Genomic DNA, 18,784 nt, shown 5'->3' with positions numbered 1-18,784 from the left:
CTCAAACCCTGTAGCGCTGCTAAGCCCCAAAGACACCATGACACGAGACGTACCTTCTACCGCGCCAACTAAAACGCTACATCTCGGAACCAATCTCTGTGATTGGCCAGATCTGGCTCAACACGGGCGAGGAAACGTCCTGCCCGTGGATCAAACCCAAAGTGCTGTTGTACAGCCCTCTGAGGACAGGCTTGGTTAGTAGGTAACATAGCTTCCGAAGGGAGGGTTCCGGCGTTATTATGTAGAACATTTTGATGTCCTGGGCAGCAGGATCAGATCTCCCTACACTCTGTGTGCTTCATCTTCCCCCAGGGGGTCTGTGGTCCCTGTCTTCACACACCGCTTGTTTCATTGGATGAACATACTGCTGTTCTGCAGAGTGAAACTCACCAGTGCAATGCTCTCTCCCTCCCTCTCTCTCTCGCTCTCTGTCTGTTATTCAGATATATAAATATATATCTAAACACATTTCTTACATTTGGAAATGACTTCCCTCCAAAAAGGGGAAGTAAAGAAGAACCCCAGAGCGCTGCGCCAGCAGATAGAACAATCGAGTGCTCCTTCATTCTCCTTTCTGGCTGCCTCGCTTATCGGATTGCTATGATGTATTTTAATGCTAATGTGTAATTCTGTTTCTGTTTCTTATTTCTGTCCTAGACTCTACTTCCTCTCCTCACGTTTAAGAATAGATTTTTGAGATGCATGCAAATCACCTCATTATTTTTGTATATTGGTTCTTCTCTCATGTGCTGATGGTTCTTTACTCTTGACTCTATTTAACAGATTCTCCCAGCAATAAGAAAAGTATACAGTCAGGCAGCGAATATAACACAATAGAAATCTACTCCCATATTGAGAATATTCATTGAACTTCACACTTTTGTTCAATGATAATGTAAATAATAATAATACCTATTGTCCTTCTATAGCGCTTTCTTTGTACTGGAAAACACTTTACACCATAAGGGCTGTTCAAAGACAGGAAAAGGAAGGGAATGGGAGGGAGGGGGGTGGGGGGGGTGGGGCAGGTGGGGGAGGGTATCTATTGTCTTCTTTACTGCCCACCTCAGTTTTCATTTGTGTGTGCGTGTGTGTGTGTGTGTGTGTGTGTGTGTGTGTGTGTGTGTGTGTGTGTGTGTGTGTGTGTGTGTGGGTGTGTGTAGGCTCAGAGATGGTGGCGGCCCAGTGCCAGAGGTTTGAGGTGAGGAGTGCAGACGGAGGCAGGGTCCTCTTCTCAGCCGACGAGCAGGAGATCAGCATCGGGACGGAGAAGCTCAGAGTCACAGGTACACTGTCACACACACACTCACACAGACACACACACACACAGACACACACACACACACACACACACACACACACACACAGGCAACCACACCAACACAGGAAGTGACAAAAGAAAAGTGACAAAATGTAGATGTCGGCTGGGATCAAGCTTAGTAAAGATTTACTGATTTAGAGAGAGAGAGAGAGAGAGAGAGAGAGAGAGAGAGAGAGAGAGAGACAGAGAGAGAGAGAGAGAGAGAGAGAGAGAGAGAGAGAGAGATTTCAACAATAGAATGACCAGTTTTCTTGGGGGACAACTTTGCCAACCAATGCCAAAATCAATCTGTATCATTTTGTTACCACTAATGGGCTATTAAGCCAGTGTCTGCGAGACCACGTGGGCGGGAGAGCGAAGTGATGCCTTTTGTTCCCAAGTCCCACTCTTCTCTGAGTATTCTGCTGATCTCAAACAAAGAATCCCATGTGTTTTGAGAAGCACTTCATCCCATAATTACAGTTGGAGGAATGTTATTAATCTGTGTCTTTTAATATATTCAGTGGAAGTTGTGTTGTGAGGCAGCTGCTGTCTTGCTAAGCATGTCCCCATCTGCTGGAGTCTTTTGTCATGTATGACCAGGAGAAAGTTGTGAGGGCCATCATGTACTTCAAACCAGAACAAAATGGCAGATTTTGCCCTCGGGACATTCCTCAGGGCCAAGGAACCTCCGCCTCAGCAGGCTCAAACGATCCAGTGGCCTCTAAACATGGCCTTTAACACCTTGAGATGTCAACTTCACTTCCTGTTGCATTCGGTCACACGGCCAGGTTCTGCAGAAACCTACTCAAACAAAGCACCAATTACAATTCAGTAAAACAGGGTCTTCACAGAGATGATGAATGAGTATGAATTAAATAATATGTAAGGATATCAGAATATGGAAGATTTACAGAACAATCCCACAACGAAAAGAACACCAGAAGTTCAACATGCTCAATTTACCATAGATCTGGGCTGTTTTCAAATGTTAAGGAAGCATGCTCAATGGCCGCCCTTTTAAGGACGGTACGTCATAGAACGCGGACAAGCACTGTTCCAATTTTGAGAACTCTGGAAATCCGCGCCCTTTTCGTGCCGTTTTTGTTTTTGAGAATTCCGCGATGTTTCAAGGAGGCATTGCTGGATCCTCAATGAGCCAAAATACCCACAATCCTTTGCGTTGACACGCTGTGCGGGGTACTTAAAAATTGCGGATGGAAAGCAATACATATTGCTTTACACAAGTGAAGTTATTATATCTCTACGGTCGCCAATAACAATTTCAACAATGAAAATATTAAAATATTTACCACTGGAGCAGTATTAAAAAGCGGAAGCGGAAGCGCTTCCACACTAGCAAGTGATTCCAAACTCTGAACACTACAAACACTAGGCAGCACTCTAGCCTCCTCTCCAGAGGACGCGACTCGCAAGGAAGTGTTCTAGCAAGGTTGCAGCCTTCACATTGGGAAACAACCCTGGATTATTGCAATCCAAATTCATAAAATAGAAATGTAGCATTTAGTCAATTTTTTTAATAAAGTTAAAAGAATTTGAAAATATTTATGAATTGATAGCAGACGTGATTCGAGGGGGTGTGAGTTAATTCTCCATTATATCTTAATTTGAAAGTGAGGTTAAGAAAGAATGAAAGAAAATAACAACTATTGTCTTTTAAAAGTGGTTACACAGATATTTGGACAAATGTCGCAAAATTGCGTCCATGGAGGGAAGACTATTTCAAGAAATGATCTCCAAATATACCAAGTTTATTTGCAAATAATGATAATGTCCCTTTTTCTGTCCCGATAGAAAAGTGTCAGTCATCTCCCTCCCAGCTGCAGTAAACTGAGCCTCACTGCCACAGAGAAAAACAAAGCACCCCACAATGTGCCTCTCCCCCCACATGGTCCTGCTGTTTAATGACATTCATACTGCACCATCAGTGGCACTGCAGTTTCTCTTGGTTTGGGGAAAAGTCTTTCATTTTATCAAGTAAATACTGTTACCTTCTTCAGCCTATTGCAATAATAATACTTATCATAATAATGGCACCACATAACAAAAACTACTCCAAGTGTTGTTCACATTATCATTGGGTTGTAAACATCAGTATGATTGATTATAAATGTGAAATTAGTTTAATTGCACCAATGTTGTAATGCTTCCATTATGTAAATTAAGTCAGTGAGCTCTGGAAGCCATCATATTTAATAAGGCGGCTGGGGACATGTCCTTATCAATGTTATCATACCAGTAAATTGTCCCTACTAAAAATTGCAATAAAGATGAAAATGTATTTTCGAGACATAGTGTTAAAATTGACAAAATCATCTACAGAGGGAAATGACAGGTCTGCAAAATTTGCAATCCCTCACATCATCTGAACAATCATCAACTTCCTCTGAAAGACTTGTGTTTGCTTGTAGTTTTTCAGACATCTTTTAACCTTTGATTTTTCATATTTTTTATGTCCTTTAGCATATATATTTAGATTGCTATATTTTTATGTTCTTTTTAGGGCTGTCAAAATTAACGCATTAACGCAGGGTGATTAATTTGTGGAATTAACAAGTTAATCAATATAATGCATTAACGCATGCGCAAAATGATCCGCCCAATATTTCACACAGCGATTTCTAGCGGCCGCTCTGCACTAGTTGTTGCTAGTCGCCGCTCTAGAGTTTTGGCAGAGACACAAGATGGATACAGAACCGAAAAAAGCTGTTGGCCCTCTGGATGGAAAGTTTGAATATAAAAAAAACAAAGATGGAACACTTAATAAACAAGCAGTGATTTGCACACTCTGCAAGAAGAAGTTTTCGTTTCACCGAAGCAGTTGCAGCCTAAAGTACTATATCAGCGCTAAGCATGCGTTTGTCAGCACTTCAAGTTCTGGGGCAAGTCCAGGGGGCTTGCTTCAGACAACACTCACCGAAGGCTGTGCATTAAGTAAGTCTATTTCAGAGAACTTGACCAAAAAAATTGCCAAATGGATTACAAAAGACTGTCGGCCGATTAATATTGTTGAGGACAAGGGCCTCGCGGAAGTGTTACAAGTTGCTTCACGCAACGCATTCTACAAGCCACTGTCAAGAGGCACAGTAATGACTAAAATCCACAACCTCTAGAAAACGGAAAAGAAAAAGAAAGCAGAGGATTCGGCTGTAGCCGACTATGTTGCCCTGACAGGAGACCACTGGACCTCTGTGAGTAACAACAATTACCTGGGTGTAACTGCACATCATATCACTAAAACATGGGAACTCAAGTCGTTTGCGCTAACTACAATGAAAACAGAAGAGCGTCACTTTGCAGAAGCATGTGCAGAGCAGTTCCTAACAGTAGCACACAAGTGGGAAATAGAAGGAAAAGTCACAACTATAGGGACCGACAGCGCACGCAATATGATAGCTGCGGCTAGACTTTTGCCATTTGAGCACATGCCTTGTGTAGCTCATATCCTACAGAGAAGCATCACGGTGAGCCTCTCTGACAGCAGATTTGTGCATGCATTGTCCAAGTCTTGCAAAATTGTGGGCCACTTCAAACACAGTCTGGCAAACACTGCAGAGCTTCAAGCACAACAAGCTGCCCTTGGACAGCAGCAGGAGCCGCTGGTCTAAGACGTTCCAACAAGTTGGAATTCGACGGTGGATATGGTCAAGCGTCTGAAACGCAATCAAGCAGCAATAAAAGCAACCCTGGACCAACAGCAGCACAAACTCTTTATGCTGACAGCACCAGAATGGGACAAGCTAGACTTGAGACTCTTCTAGAGCCCTGTCGGTAAGTAATCTATACATTAATTATTAATTGGCCTATAGGTTGAAATAAAATGTAATTGATTAAAATGAAATTATACGTAACCTTTTTGTAAACTACCAACTTATGTTGTAATAACTTAATGATGTCTCTCTCTTGTGTGTGTGTGTGTGTGTGTGTGTGTGTGTGTGTGTGTGTGTGTGTGTGTGTGTTTTATTCAACTGCTGTAACTGAGATCCTGGGTGGAGAGGCCTATGTATCCTGCTCTGTTGTACTGCCTGCCCTCTGCCACTTGCATCATGTAATGGAGGTCTTTGATGAGGACCCTGCATATGTGGTGAGATTTAAGACAGCATTCAAAGAAGACCTAGCCTCCTCCCAAGAAAAGACCAACAACGCATGTCTCAAGCTTGCAACGGCCCTGGATCCATGCTTTAAAGACTTGAAGACCCTGCCCAAGTGTGAAAGAGAAGAGGTGTGGACCACACTGGGAGGCATGCTGCATGAACAATCACCAAGAAGATCTCCACAGACTTCCGAAGATGGGCCACCCAAGAAGAAAATGAGCCTGCTCCTCCAAATGTGCTCAGATTCAGATTCTGATGAGGAGGTGCAGCCTGGCAGAGACATACACAGGTACAGGGCAGAGCCCAGCATTAGTATGGAGGACTGTCCCTTGCAGTGGTGGTCTGCAAATTCAGGAGCCCATGAAAAGCTGGCCCTGCTGGCTCGCAAATATCTAGCGACTCCTGCATCCACAGTTCCATGTGAAAGAGTCTTCTCAGTGGCAGGCCACATCGTGCAAAAGAAACGGTCAGCCTTACTTTCAGAAAATGTCAACCAATTAGTTTGTCTCAGCAACTGACTAAAAGAAGAATAGCCAAGAGAGACACATTTTATTGTATGAAGGTGTGGTAGTTTGTTAATTTAAAAAACGCAAAATGTTCAACCAATGTTTAACCATTCTAAACTCCTTTAAAAAATAAAGAGCAATGGCTAAAATGCCCATAATGTTTGGGATGACGGATATCTTTAAGTTTGATTAAAAAAAAAAAAAAATGTTGAGACACAAAACACAAATTTTAAATATGGTGTGGTATGTTTAAGTTTGATTTTAATTTTCATTATTAATAACAACATCATCTGGATTTTTTCATGAATAAAAGAACATGCTAAATGCCTACATATCCGCCTTCTGTCGTTTATCTTTCCGTTCCTACAACATTATACAGAGAAATTGAGAAATTCCGGGCATATTTACAAATGGTAATTAATCGTGATTAATTGTGATTAATCCACAGCTACCCTGTGATTAATCTGATTAAAATTGCTAATCTTTTGCCAGCCCTAGTTTTTTTATATATCACACTCCACAATGCTGCAACACCTGCTCTGTGTATCATTGTACTCCAAACTCTGCAATAAACCGTTTTAAACATCCTCACCCTATGTGCTGGTTTTGGAGAAGACTTGTCATGCTCCCTAGGTGATGTGTTGCAGCAAACACTGCCCCGACTGTATCTTAGACTTCATTTAAAAAGATTTGAATGTCTCTAAGATGTCTTTATTTTGAATTTCTTAAATGGCTATTAGACGTCTTATCTTCGAACACTTTAAAGAAATCCCACCAACACTATGATCCTAAAACCAAACTATAGAACCAAAAACTGAACCTTCATTGTAAAACCTTAACCTCTAACCCTCTGAGGAAACCCTAAGCCCCAAACAAACCCTAAAACGATGGTTACAACGGTTCTTTGAATTTTGTATGCCCGCCAGAGACGGTGCTTTCAGCACCTGAATATCCATCACATGCACGTGCAGGTCGACTGTTTATATCAACAAAGTCACTTGTGACAGGGGTGACGTTTGCGCCCGCCCCGGCACTTAAGGTACGTTCATCCCGGAAGTGACCTCTTGGCAATATTCTCATCTGCCTTCCGAGTGACTGCCAAGCTCAGGGCAACATCAACCCTATAAAACCTTGCGAATGTGTAAGCCGATGCCCAGGATGACGCAATACATACGTCAGAAAGTGGGACTCCACGTAGGACTGCCCATGACGCAGCTACACTCCGAGTTGAGTGACCACAAACGCAATGTGGAATTGGGAGGCCGCTATTAGAGTAGGCATAACTTATGGCCTTCACAATCCACTTCGATAGCCGTTGCTTGGACAAAGCCTGACCTCGCGCTTGTCCTGTGTGGCAGACTAATAACGAATCAGACTGTCGGAATCCAGCGGTCATTTCAATATATGTTTTCAATGCTCGGACCGGCTATAGAAGAATATCACTTTGCCCCACCTCCTCCCACTTGGTTGGGGGCTTGACAATCCAGTTGCAAAGATTAGGTTTCGGGCAAAAATCATGGGTTTTGCCACAAGGTAACCCATGTGCGTCGGGACTCTACTGTAGGCACTTCTGGCTGAGTGTGTAGCTCCCCCACTCTCTTAGCCGATGACATGGCCAGGAGCCAAGCAGTCTTCAAAGACAACCATTTGAATTCTGACCTCCCAAGAGGTTTGAATGGGTGTTGGCACAGTGCCCTCTGTACCAGAGACAAGTCCCAGGAAGGTATTAGCCTGTAACATTGTCTACCCTGTTATTCCTAGATGATATTGCAGCTACATACACCTTGATAGTGGACTCTGCAAGGCCGTCATCAAACCGTGACTGTAGGAAACTGAGGACAACTGGTATTGGGCAGTGTGTTGGCTCCTGTTTATGTTCTTGGCACCATAATACAAAAAGCTTCCACCCATTTGTGTAGAGCGCATTAGTGTTGGTTTCCCGTGAGCTGTGATATTCTGTGCCACTGCAGGGTCATATGCCCTTAGTAAAGTTGCAACCGTGCTGGTTCGGATGCCAGATTCGGCCAGCTGAGAAAGGAGGTCTGTGTGTGCAGGGAGACGCCAAGGATGTCCATCCAGCAAGCTGTATAACACAGGGAACAGACTCTCCCTGGCCATCTGGAGGCTACAATCAGTACTCTGTGGCCCATATAGAAGCTGCTGGGGCCACCCATGTGCCAGGGTGTCCTGGCCCAAGGGGCTTGTTCACTCTCTGAGTGAGAACCAGATGGGGCAGTGTGTCGTGGCATGAGAGGCAAAAAGATTCACCTCTGCCATTTTGGTGCCAGATGGCCTGCACCACTTCTAGGTTCAGCCTCCATTCCCCTGGAATGGGGTGCGTCTGGACAAGAAGTCCACCGTGACATTCTGTGTGACTGGGATGTGCATTGCCCTAAGGCTCAATAGCCGATGGTAGGCCCATTAGAGCAGCTGCTGAATCAGCCTCAGGGATGCTAGTGACCATGTGCTCCCTTGTTGGTTTATATTGTAAACCACTGACATGTTGCCTCTCCTTGTAAGGACATGTCTCCCTGGTAGGACTGGCAGGAAATGCTTGAGCAACGGCGACTGCCTGAAGTTCCAACACATTTATATGTTACTCCCCGTTTCGAGGGTCTCAATAGCCTAGGGCAGTTCTGCACTGCAACACAGCCCTGATCCAGTCAGCGATGCGTCGGTCGTTACCAATTCTCTGCAAGAAGATATGGATCCTAAATGAACCCCTGAAGTCAGAAATGGCTGTAAACTTTGTTGGCAACTCGCCCAGATTTGGATGCCCTCATCATCTGGGCGTTGATCTGAATTCCAATAAATAGCATTTGCTGGCTGGGGGTTAGGGAGCTCTTCTCGAAATTCACTGTGAGCCCTAGTCTGGTAATATGAGAGACTAGAAGGGAGTCTCTTAGTGCCTCTGCCCTTGTCTGATGGTGTTTCTAATTGCTTGATGGCCCCCTTTTTCAGAAGGGCCCGGACCTCTTGGCGTAGGGCCAGAGCTTTGCCCTGGTTCTTCATCACTGTCATTCTGACCCCTTGAAACCTCGGCGGTCAGCGCCTGAATTGGATGGTGTACCCTTCTTTTTGTACCCTCCGAAAGGGGCAATATTCAGGTGCTGTGCGCTGAGCCCTGCGAAAGGGTGGGTTGTCGGCTGGCCGGCAAAACCGCTTTGGCCTTTATGACACTTGCAAATGGCTGCGATGTTGGCTGAACAGTATTACCTGCCGCAGTGGGCCTCTGCCCCTGAATGGATGTGCGGGGCAGGCTAGCAAACTGCTGCCTGCTTCGTGTTACCTGTATGCTGCGTTCCAGGGTCTGCTGTGCGGCAGGCCCAAAGAGTTCTGGAACCACTGTTAGGGAACAAAGGGCTTTCCTGCAGGGTTCAGACAGTGGTGACTGAGCCAACCAAATCTGTCGCCATTCCAGGGTCAGGGACGACATTAGTCTGCCTAGCTCTCCTTCCTTCCTCCTCTTCCTCCTCCTCCACTGCCTCCAGTGAGGCCTCACTCAGGATTTCTGCAGACTGGTCGGCTCCAGAGGACTGGAGGGTCTGTGATAGGGACAGAATGAGGTGGGACATTGAGTTGCCTATGCCTGCAACTCGCGCCACCGAGTCATAGCTTTTCCCAATTAGCTTGTCAGTCAGCTGTGGCCATGGACAATGAGCGCCTGGCCTTAATGCCTCATCAGGTGAGAGGATAAGGGCGGCAAATGCTAGCTCTACACACAGCATGCGGTCCAGATCATGACTGGATGCATCCTGCATATTAGCCAGGCTTCTGCAGTCAGTGGAGAGATGGGAGAAACGTCTGGGGTCTGCCCAGCATCTCTGTAACTCCTCAATAAAGGGAGCTGATGGAGAAACACTAAAAGATGCTGTAGAATTGGCCTGCTTGAAAAAAACTAACTTGCATACTGACCTGCGCTGCTGCTACAGCTAAGCACAGGCGTGCCATTCTCACAGCCGGTTTGATCGCTGATGTTTGGCTAGCAACTGAGCCCTTCAGTGAACTGTGTCCCGAAGTATCCTCCGCCCACTCATCAACCATCGCTAGACTCTCTGAGGCTCTGATAGAATGCACATCTACCTCTCAGGCATCCACCGCTGGGGACAGTACAGGGGGCCGCTCTAATGAAGATCTTATGCTGATGCGTGATCTCCAGCAGGCTGTGCTCCCGGCCATTGTAAGTTAAGGAGCATTGCCTTAATCTGAGCGAAACTCTGAAACTAGGGTGTCAACCTTCTGGTTCAAAGGATCGGGGGTTTAAACCTCTTTATACAGCGCCTTGTAAAAGTATTCACCCCCCTTGGCTTTTTACCTATTTTGTTACATGACAGACTTTAGTTCAATATATTTTTACTCTGAATGTTATGTGATGGATCAGAAGACAATAGTCTAAGTTGGTGAAGTGAAATGAGAAAAATATATACATAAAACTATTTTTTAGAAATAAAAAACTGAAATTTGGCATGTGCATATGTATTCACCCCCTTTTGTTATGACGCCCATAAAAAGCTCTGGTGCAACCAATCACCTTCAGAAGTCACATAATTAGTGAAATGATGTCTACCTGTGTGCAATCTAAGTGTCACATGATCTGTCAGTACATATACACACATTTTTTGAAATGCCCCAGAGGCTGCAACACCTAAACAAGAGGCACCACTAACCAAACACTGCCATAAAGACCAAGGAACTCTCCAAACAAATCAGGGACAATGTTGTTGAGAAGTACAAGTCAGGGTTAGGTTATAAAGCAGGGGCGTCACTAGGTTTTAAGGACAGGGGGGGCTTAGCCCCCAGGAGATGCACAGAATGTGAGCGAACGTTTAATTTCACAAACAGCTAACAAAAACTGAGAAATTGCACGTTTTGGACAGATTTAACAGAGATACTTTACTGTGCAAATGTTTAAGGCCACCATTACATTTTTAACACAGTACAACAACAAACACAGGAAGTACTGTATGTTTACAGCATTAACAACATCAAAAAGAAAAAAATCCACATAGTTACAGTGCCGTATTTAACCAATGCTTCTTATTCATTAAGAGCCCATGTATTAGCCAAAACTGTATGCAAAAAAAAGAGCACTGTGTTCTCAGAAAGTACATCATTTTAAAATAACATGGCTACAATTGGCAGTTACTTGTTGGGTGGAAGCATCAAAGAATGTCGTCTGTTTTTAAGGGTGGCAAAGGCGTCTATCACTCTATTGTGATTTATGGTGCTGAAGCTCCTCTTTTTCAATTGACATGACTGCAAGACTGTGAAGTCTTTTCTGACCCATTGTTTGACGTAGCCAGGAGTGCAGAGAGGGAAACATGTCTGAATCAAGGAGGTTGTGCACAGTCAACATATCTTTGGGTGAACATCCAGCCTGTTTTCCGGGCAAGAAAGTTTCTGGCCACCAGAACCTCCTCTGTTTTCAGGTCAATGATGTAGTGTTTTGCAAGTTCATTCAAGTGTGATTCACTCAAGAAGTTCTCAGACTTAGGACTGCATGCCTGTATGCCTCTTAGTAGCCCTGCATCTACACTGCAAAATCTTTGCTCAAGCTCACCAACCATCCTATCCACACAAGGGAAAAGTAACTCTCTTTTCAATGTGTCTGAGTTGTTCAATTCAGTGCGTGCACCTGCAGTTGTCTCCAGCACAAAATCATCCATTTTCATCTGTTTATGCCTTGTCCTGGCACCTTGTTCAGGGATACTGTGGGTGGGGCACAGGGCTTTGGTTCTCTCGTAAAGCTCTGTGGCAAATGCATCTGTGCGTTTGCCCTTATGTGTCACACACTGCTTGTTTGCAGATGAAAGCTTCTGCCAGGTCTAAAGTCTCGTTCTGAAGGAGTTTGTGGAGTCCTTCGGTTACAGACAGAAGTGACTGAAACATCAGTAGTGCATAAACTGCTGAGAACTTATAGAGCTGAAACCAACAGCTATAGGGGATCTAATAGCAGAAAGGCACTCCAAAATGGCAGACAATGTGTCAAGAACTGCACTGATTGACCGCAGCTGACATGCCCAGCGAGTGTTTGAAAGTTGCACAAGTTCAACTGTTGTCAATCCAAGCCTTGTCTGAGCCTCCATGAACTTGTGATGATTCACTAGGGAGGTGCTGAAGAAAGAGTAAACACACTCCAACAAGCTGAAAAGCTCCACAGCCTCTGGGATGGCCTTGCAAGTATGGCATAACACCAGGTTGAGTTCATGAGCATAACAATGCACATAGATAGCTTCAGGATGGAGCCTTCTAAAGTGTGCTTGTACACCTCCAGTGGTCCCACTCATGACAGCTGCGCCATCATATGTTTGTGCTACACACTTAAGCTCTGCAAGACCGTTGTTTTGAATCTGCTGCTGCAGCTCATTTGCAATGGACTGGGCATCAAATGATCTCATCTCTGCAAGTGCTAGGAAACGTTCCTTCACTGCCCCATCTGACACATACCTGACACAAACAGCTAACTGCTCTGATTTGACATCTCTTGCCTCATCTGCCATGATGGCATAGAGTTTGGACTTTGTCATTTCAGTTACAATGACACTTGTCACTTCCTGGGCACAACAGTCAATCATCTCATTCTGGGAGGTTGCTGAGGTATAATGAGCATTTGATGGGGGGTTATGTTTTTGAAGAAAAGGATCAAATTCCTTCAAAAGCTCCATGCACGCAAGAAAATTCTCTCTGTTTGTGCTGTCTTTTCCTTCATCATGGCCACGAAAAGGGAGTCCCTGTCTGCCTAACATAGAAGTGACTGCAACAATTCGCCTGAGATATTCTCTTCTCTCTACTATCTCACTCACATTTGCAGAAGCTATCATCTGTGCAACGTCTCCCTGTTTTCTAGTTGCCTGGTAGCTTTTCCATGCATCCTTATGTGTTTGTGCAATCTCATGTTTGCCAAAGATGACTAAAGCTTTCTTTCAGTTCTTGCAACCACTACTGACCAAACTATCATGTTTGATGCTTTTGCCGAACACTCTACATGGGAAGCAGAAAGCTGTATTCTGATTGACTGAATATTCTAACCAGTTGTGCTTTTCAAACCAGTTGTGGTGAAATGCTCGCTTCTGCGTACCAAAGCTATCTTGTGGGTAGCTCTTCAGCTTTACCTGTCTAGGCCCTGTGTCTTTGTCACCTAAATCAAACCCTGTAGTGGAGTGAGATGCTGCAGCTGCTTCATCAATTTCCCACTCTGAGTGTGTAAGCCAGGTTTTTATTTGTCAAACAGGGAGCATTTGGCAATTACGTTGGACTTTCTGCTGTTAGCTGGGGGGCTGCAGCTAATTTATTGTTACTATCAGCAGTGATACTTACTCTCTTGAAAAAACTTTGTATGTCCATTCTTGTTCACGTTCTTCTCCTAATGCTGCTCTAGTCGGTTCTGTGTGCTCCGCTCCCGGTACACACACTGCAGGTACCCAGGTACCGAATGCAACCTAGGTTGCAGGGAAAATGTAAACTGGATTTCAATGATGTGGGCGTGCTCTATATGAACAAGTGGAATGGACTCGATAACGACGCACTGACTCTGACTCTCTACCGCTTCCATAAGGGAAACTAAGATTTATGATCACATTTAAGTTAATAATAACTGGTTATATGATTATTTATCTAAACTCAAATTCTCGCCACATTATATTGAATTTGTCTGCACTTTTTTGCAAAAAAAAAAAAAAAAAAAAAAGAAATTATAAATGAACATAAAATTATTTAGGGGGGCTTAAGAATATTTTAGGGGGGCTGAAGCCCCCCTAAAATAGGCCTAATCACGCCACTGTTATAAAGAAATATCCAAATCTTTGATGATCCCCAGGAGCACCATCAAATCTATCATAACCAAATGGAAAGAACATGGCACAACAGCGAACCTGCCAAGAGACGGCCGCCCACCAAAACTCACGGACAGGGCAAGGAGGGCATTAATAAGAGAGGCAGCACAAAGACCTAAGGTAACCCTGGAGGAGCTGCAGAGTTCCACAGCAGAGACTGGAGTATCTGTACATAGGACGACAATAAGCCGTACACTCAATAGAGTTGGGCTTTATGGCAGAGTGGCCAGAAGAATGCCATTACTTTCAGAACAAAACAAAATGGCACGTTTTGAGTTTGCGAAAAGGCATGTGGGAGACTCCCAAAATGTATAGAGGAAGGTGCTCTGGTCTGATGAGACAAAAATTGAACTTTTTGGCCATCAAAGAAAACGCTACGTCTTGCGCAAACCCAACACATCGTATCACCCAAAGAACACCATCCCCACAGTGAAACATGGTGGTGGCAGCATCATGCTGTGGGGATGTTTTTCAGCAGCCGGGACTGGGAAACTGGTCAGAGTTGAGGGAAAGATGGATCGTGCTAAATGCAGGGATGTTCTTGAGCAAAACCTGTACCACTCTGTGCGTGATTTGAGGCTAGGACAGAGGTTCACCTTCCAGCAGGACAATGACCACAAACACACTGCAAAAGCAACACTTGAGTGGTTTAAGGGGAAACATATAAATGTGTTGGAATGGCCTAGTCAAAGCCCAGAACTCAATCCAATAGGAAATCTGTGGTCAGACTTAAAGATTGCTGTTCACAAGCGCAAACCATCCAACTTGAAGGAGCTGGAGCAGTTTTGCAAGAAGGAATGGGCAAAAATACCAGTGGTAAGATGTGGCAAGCTCATAGAGACTTTTCCAAAGCGACTTGGAGCTGTGATCGCCGCAAAATGTGGCTCTACAAAGTATTGACTTAAGGGGGGTGAATAGTTATGCACATTGATTTCTTGTCATTTTGTCCTATTTGTTGTTTGCTTCACAATAAAAAAAACAACATCTTCAAAGTTGTAGGCATGTTCTGTAAATTAAATAATGCAAATCCTCAAACAATCAATGTTAATTCCAGGTTGTGAGGCAACAAAACACGAAAAATGCCAAGGGGGGTGAATAATTTTGCAAGGCACTGTAGGAGCCACATCGAAGGTGTATGCTCTGTGTGATTTGACTCCCAGGTGACCTGGTTGACGCGCTGTGTTGATGTTCCCCAATGTTTGTACTATGCAGCTGCGTGAAGCAGTGAATGATCCGTGCGATTGTCTCCGGTTTGCAACACGTTTATTTCCTCACCATGACACCAATTGCATGTGAATACATTCAGATAGATCCTCAGTGATGTAACAACTGTAAAACAGGTACTACTAGCGGTCAAAAACCGTATGCCCTTCCGAGTTCAAAAAACGGAGGTAACCCAAATGACGTTCCCTTCATACCTGTGCCTGCAATAAGGCAGCAACGCTCAGTGGTCAACACAGACATTACAACATAAATGGAAAACAGGAAAAATGGCTCTTACACTCTTCTTAGTGGGGACCTCCCGTCTGTTTGCTGGTTTCCATGCTTTCGGGGCTCTTTGGGGGCTCAACATTCCCTGCAGCTCACTAGCTGGGACTCTCTCCAAGAGAGAAGGGAAGAGCTTGTTTGAAAACATGAACAAAAACTTTTAGAAACATCAACTAGAACTTTGAAACAACTGCGGAATTTGCTTGAAAACTAATTCACCTGTATGCTGATGTTGCGGGAAACACAATATCACTACTCAAACTGAAAAAGAGTACCTTAAGTGCCGGGGCGGGGGCATACGTCACTCCTGTCACAAGGTACTTTGTTGATATAAAAGCTAAAAACCAAACCGAAGAAATAAAACTCCAACTCTAAAACCAGACAAAGAATCAAAACCTTAACCCTAAAACCAAACAAAAGAATCAAACCTAACTCTAAAACCAAACTATATAACTAAACTGAAACCACAAAACCAAACCAAATAATCAAAGCCTAATCCGAAAAGCAAACCAAAGAATCAAAACTTAACTCTAAAACCAAACCAAATATCAAAACCCTAACCCTGTAACCAAACTTTAACTAAAGTAACTTTAACTTTTTAACTAAACCCAATCCGCAAAACCAAACCCTAAAACAAAACCAAAGAATCAAAACCTAACCCGAAAACCAAACCAAAGAATGAATACTCTAACCCTAAATCCAAACTGCATAGAGCAGTGTGGTTCCGGAAGTAAAAATCCCATTCATTCATAATAGCGATTTTGATTAAAAGCCTTAATGACATAACCATCCAAATTATACGTACCACGTGACGTTATATTGTGAATCGATGGAATTTGCTCCTGTAGAAGCCAGACGTTAATCAGGGCAACATGTCGTTTTTCAGAAAAACACGTTTTTATTCGCAATGTCATTGAAACCACTACATTACCCATGAATCCTGAAGTGTGACAAGACGTCTTTGATTGGTGGAGCTTGCCGTTACCAGGAAACGTTTACTGCACCCGAGAAAGTGAATGACTGTTGCCGCCTTCGAAACAGCTCGGAGGTTCGGAAGCTCTTACGTGTCTTTACGTAAACCTTCCCTTCTTCCGACTTGTCCAGGAAATGCCCCCTTCTTCCTTCTTGTCCAGGAAATGCCCCTCAGAAGTTTCTAGGCTATAATCATGAAAACACTGTGATGGTAACTGTCCGTTGTGCCAATGGATGGTTTTCACATTGATGTTGAGAGTAGCGTGGTAGCTGTATCTCAGACATGGGAAGGATGAAAATTCCGGGACACATCATCAGTAGTGTACCTTTGAATCACGGGGTGTTTCGGCCTTCAACACTATACACCCTCATCAAAGGTGACCAGCTACAGGGTGATCAAGCTTGAGCTTGTGTCCCATGCCCAATCAAGAGTATTGCCTGGTTGTTTAAATGGCGCAGCCCACGGGACCATGCAAGGCAGGGGGGTCCTCTTCCCTGAGTCAGGCCTAGAGCTGACCGCATACCTTGCTCACCCTCTTCCAGGAGGGTTCTGACCTGGGTTCTCAAGAGGAGGGAGGGGGGGTGGGGGTGGGGGATTAGTGAGTGGGCCATGTTTCTGTTCTATGAGCCCAGCAAGGGTCCTTCTGCTTGATTCATATCCGCTGGCTGCTTCTTTCGGCCATATCAGAGACTGATCCAATTGCCTGTTGCAGAGCCTGTCCATGGATACCAAGGACTTTCAGCAGCGTGATGGTGGAAGAAGCCACAATCCCTCTTCATCCCACTTCAACCGGATAGATTTTCGCATTCCATCCTTGTTGTTGTGCGTCTGCTGCCAGTTCTGTGTAGCGCAGTTTATTGCGCTCATAGGCCTCTTCGGTTCAATTCTCCCATGGTACTGTGAGCTCTTTAATGTTGACAGACTTCAGTGAAGGGGACCAGAGTACCATGTCTGGCCTAAGGGTGGTGGCTGCAATCTCAGGTGGAAAGATTTGTTGCTGGCCAATATCTACTAGCATCTTCCAATCCTGGGCCTTGGCTAGCTGCCCAGCTTCTCGATTGGGATGGGGATGGTTGGGCTTTTTATGTCCCTCTTGGATCAATGTTGGTGCTGTGATGGAATTTGATGCTCTCAGGGGCAAGGTATTGGTGGTATTCCTCTTGCTCTCTAGAGCTGCTGCCAGATTCTTGAGGACCTGGTTGTGCCTCCAGGTGTAGCGGCCTTGTGTGAGGCTTTCTGGAGTCCTTCAAAGTCATATGGAGTCTCACTTTAAAGCACTTGTATTCTTCAGTGAGGCTCGTGATAGGCAGTTCAAGGACCCCTTTGCCGTAGAGGCTGATGTTAATCAGACAGCGTGGGACCCTGAGCCATTTATTCAATTATGAAGTTATGATTCGCTCCATCTTCTCCACAGTTGTTATTGGGACCTCGTAGATAGTGAGTGGCCACATTACCTGAGGGAGGAGTCAAAATTGCAGGCACCAGAGCTTGAGCTTCCCTGGCAGTATGGTCTTGTTGATGTTTTGCAGACTGTTGGTGATGTCCTGCCTTATTTGCTGCACTTGGTCTTTGTCCCTGAGGCTTGCGTCATACCATCTGCCCAGGCTTTTGAAGGGCTATGACATAAACCCGGAAAAACGATCGGTCGTGAAACAAGAATTCATAACATCAACAAGTATGGATGCCCGCAGGGACCTCTTTGTGCTTCTTTACTGAATCAGATTAATCAGTTATTAGAAGTGCTTGCGATGGATGAACATGAGCGAGAATCGATCAGGTGATGTTTATAATTGTAAGCTATAATGTATCGTAATGCAAATGTTAGAATGGGTGTTAAGTTTGCCTCTTGGTGCTTGAAAGAAAACTCAGACCCAACAGAGTGTTCAAAGCACTTTCCTCCGAGCTTAGGTCCGAACCTCCCTTAAACTCTGAGCGTTTTGAAGGCGGCATGGTACTCCTAACAGAGCCCGTCTATGGAGACTATTCTTATTAGACACTCTGCTGCTACTGAACTCGATCGGTTTCCACAGCAACCATGACTTATATTAATGGAAAGCTAGAGTTGTGGTTAGAGTTGTAGAGAAAATTAGCTGTAATGATTGAAAAAATATGTTGATATAGATTATATGATAAAAATAAAAGTACAAATATATGATATGGCACTAGCAGTGCTTTTTTAGTAATTTGGGTAGTATGAAAGCAAAGGAATACATAATATTGAAGGAATACATAACTGAAATCCACGACTGAATTCACATGTATTAAAAACGAGTAATGTTATTACATGGTGACCGCAGACAGCAAAGGGATGTACCATGTCAATGACAATGCAATACACTATAGGAAACACTAACATACACATGCACATACAGTAACACACATAGAATATATGAGACAACTTCTAATGACAATATGAACAACATAATAATGACAAAGGTTATAAGATATAAGAAACGCGCTAAACTATCGGGTTGGAACAATTGTGAAAAGGTCAGCAATGGTTTGTGGGATGAGGAGTTCCTCACTCGTTCACAAAAATAATGTACACAGTCTTCTACCTTTGCCTTTTC

General features: G+C 44.2%; 1 protein-coding gene across 1 annotated transcript in view; it reads left to right on the top strand.

Moving 5' to 3' along the window:
• sgcz (sarcoglycan zeta) overlaps positions 1 to 18,784 on the top strand; it is a gene marked incomplete at both ends in the record, with an annotated part of 471,678 nt that overhangs the window by 343,981 nt on the left and 108,913 nt on the right. Inside the window, one exon of the mRNA XM_079759103.1 lies at positions 1,164 to 1,286. Within this exon, the coding sequence (XP_079615229.1) occupies positions 1,164 to 1,286 (123 nt within the window). The remainder of the gene's footprint in view (positions 1 to 1,163; positions 1,287 to 18,784) is intronic.

This window comes from Pollachius pollachius (genome assembly GCF_949987615.1).
Source record: "Pollachius pollachius genome assembly, chromosome: 2".
In the NCBI taxonomy this organism is placed as follows: Eukaryota; Metazoa; Chordata; class Actinopteri; order Gadiformes; family Gadidae; genus Pollachius; species Pollachius pollachius.
This window is presented reverse-complemented; position numbering and strand designations above follow the sequence as displayed.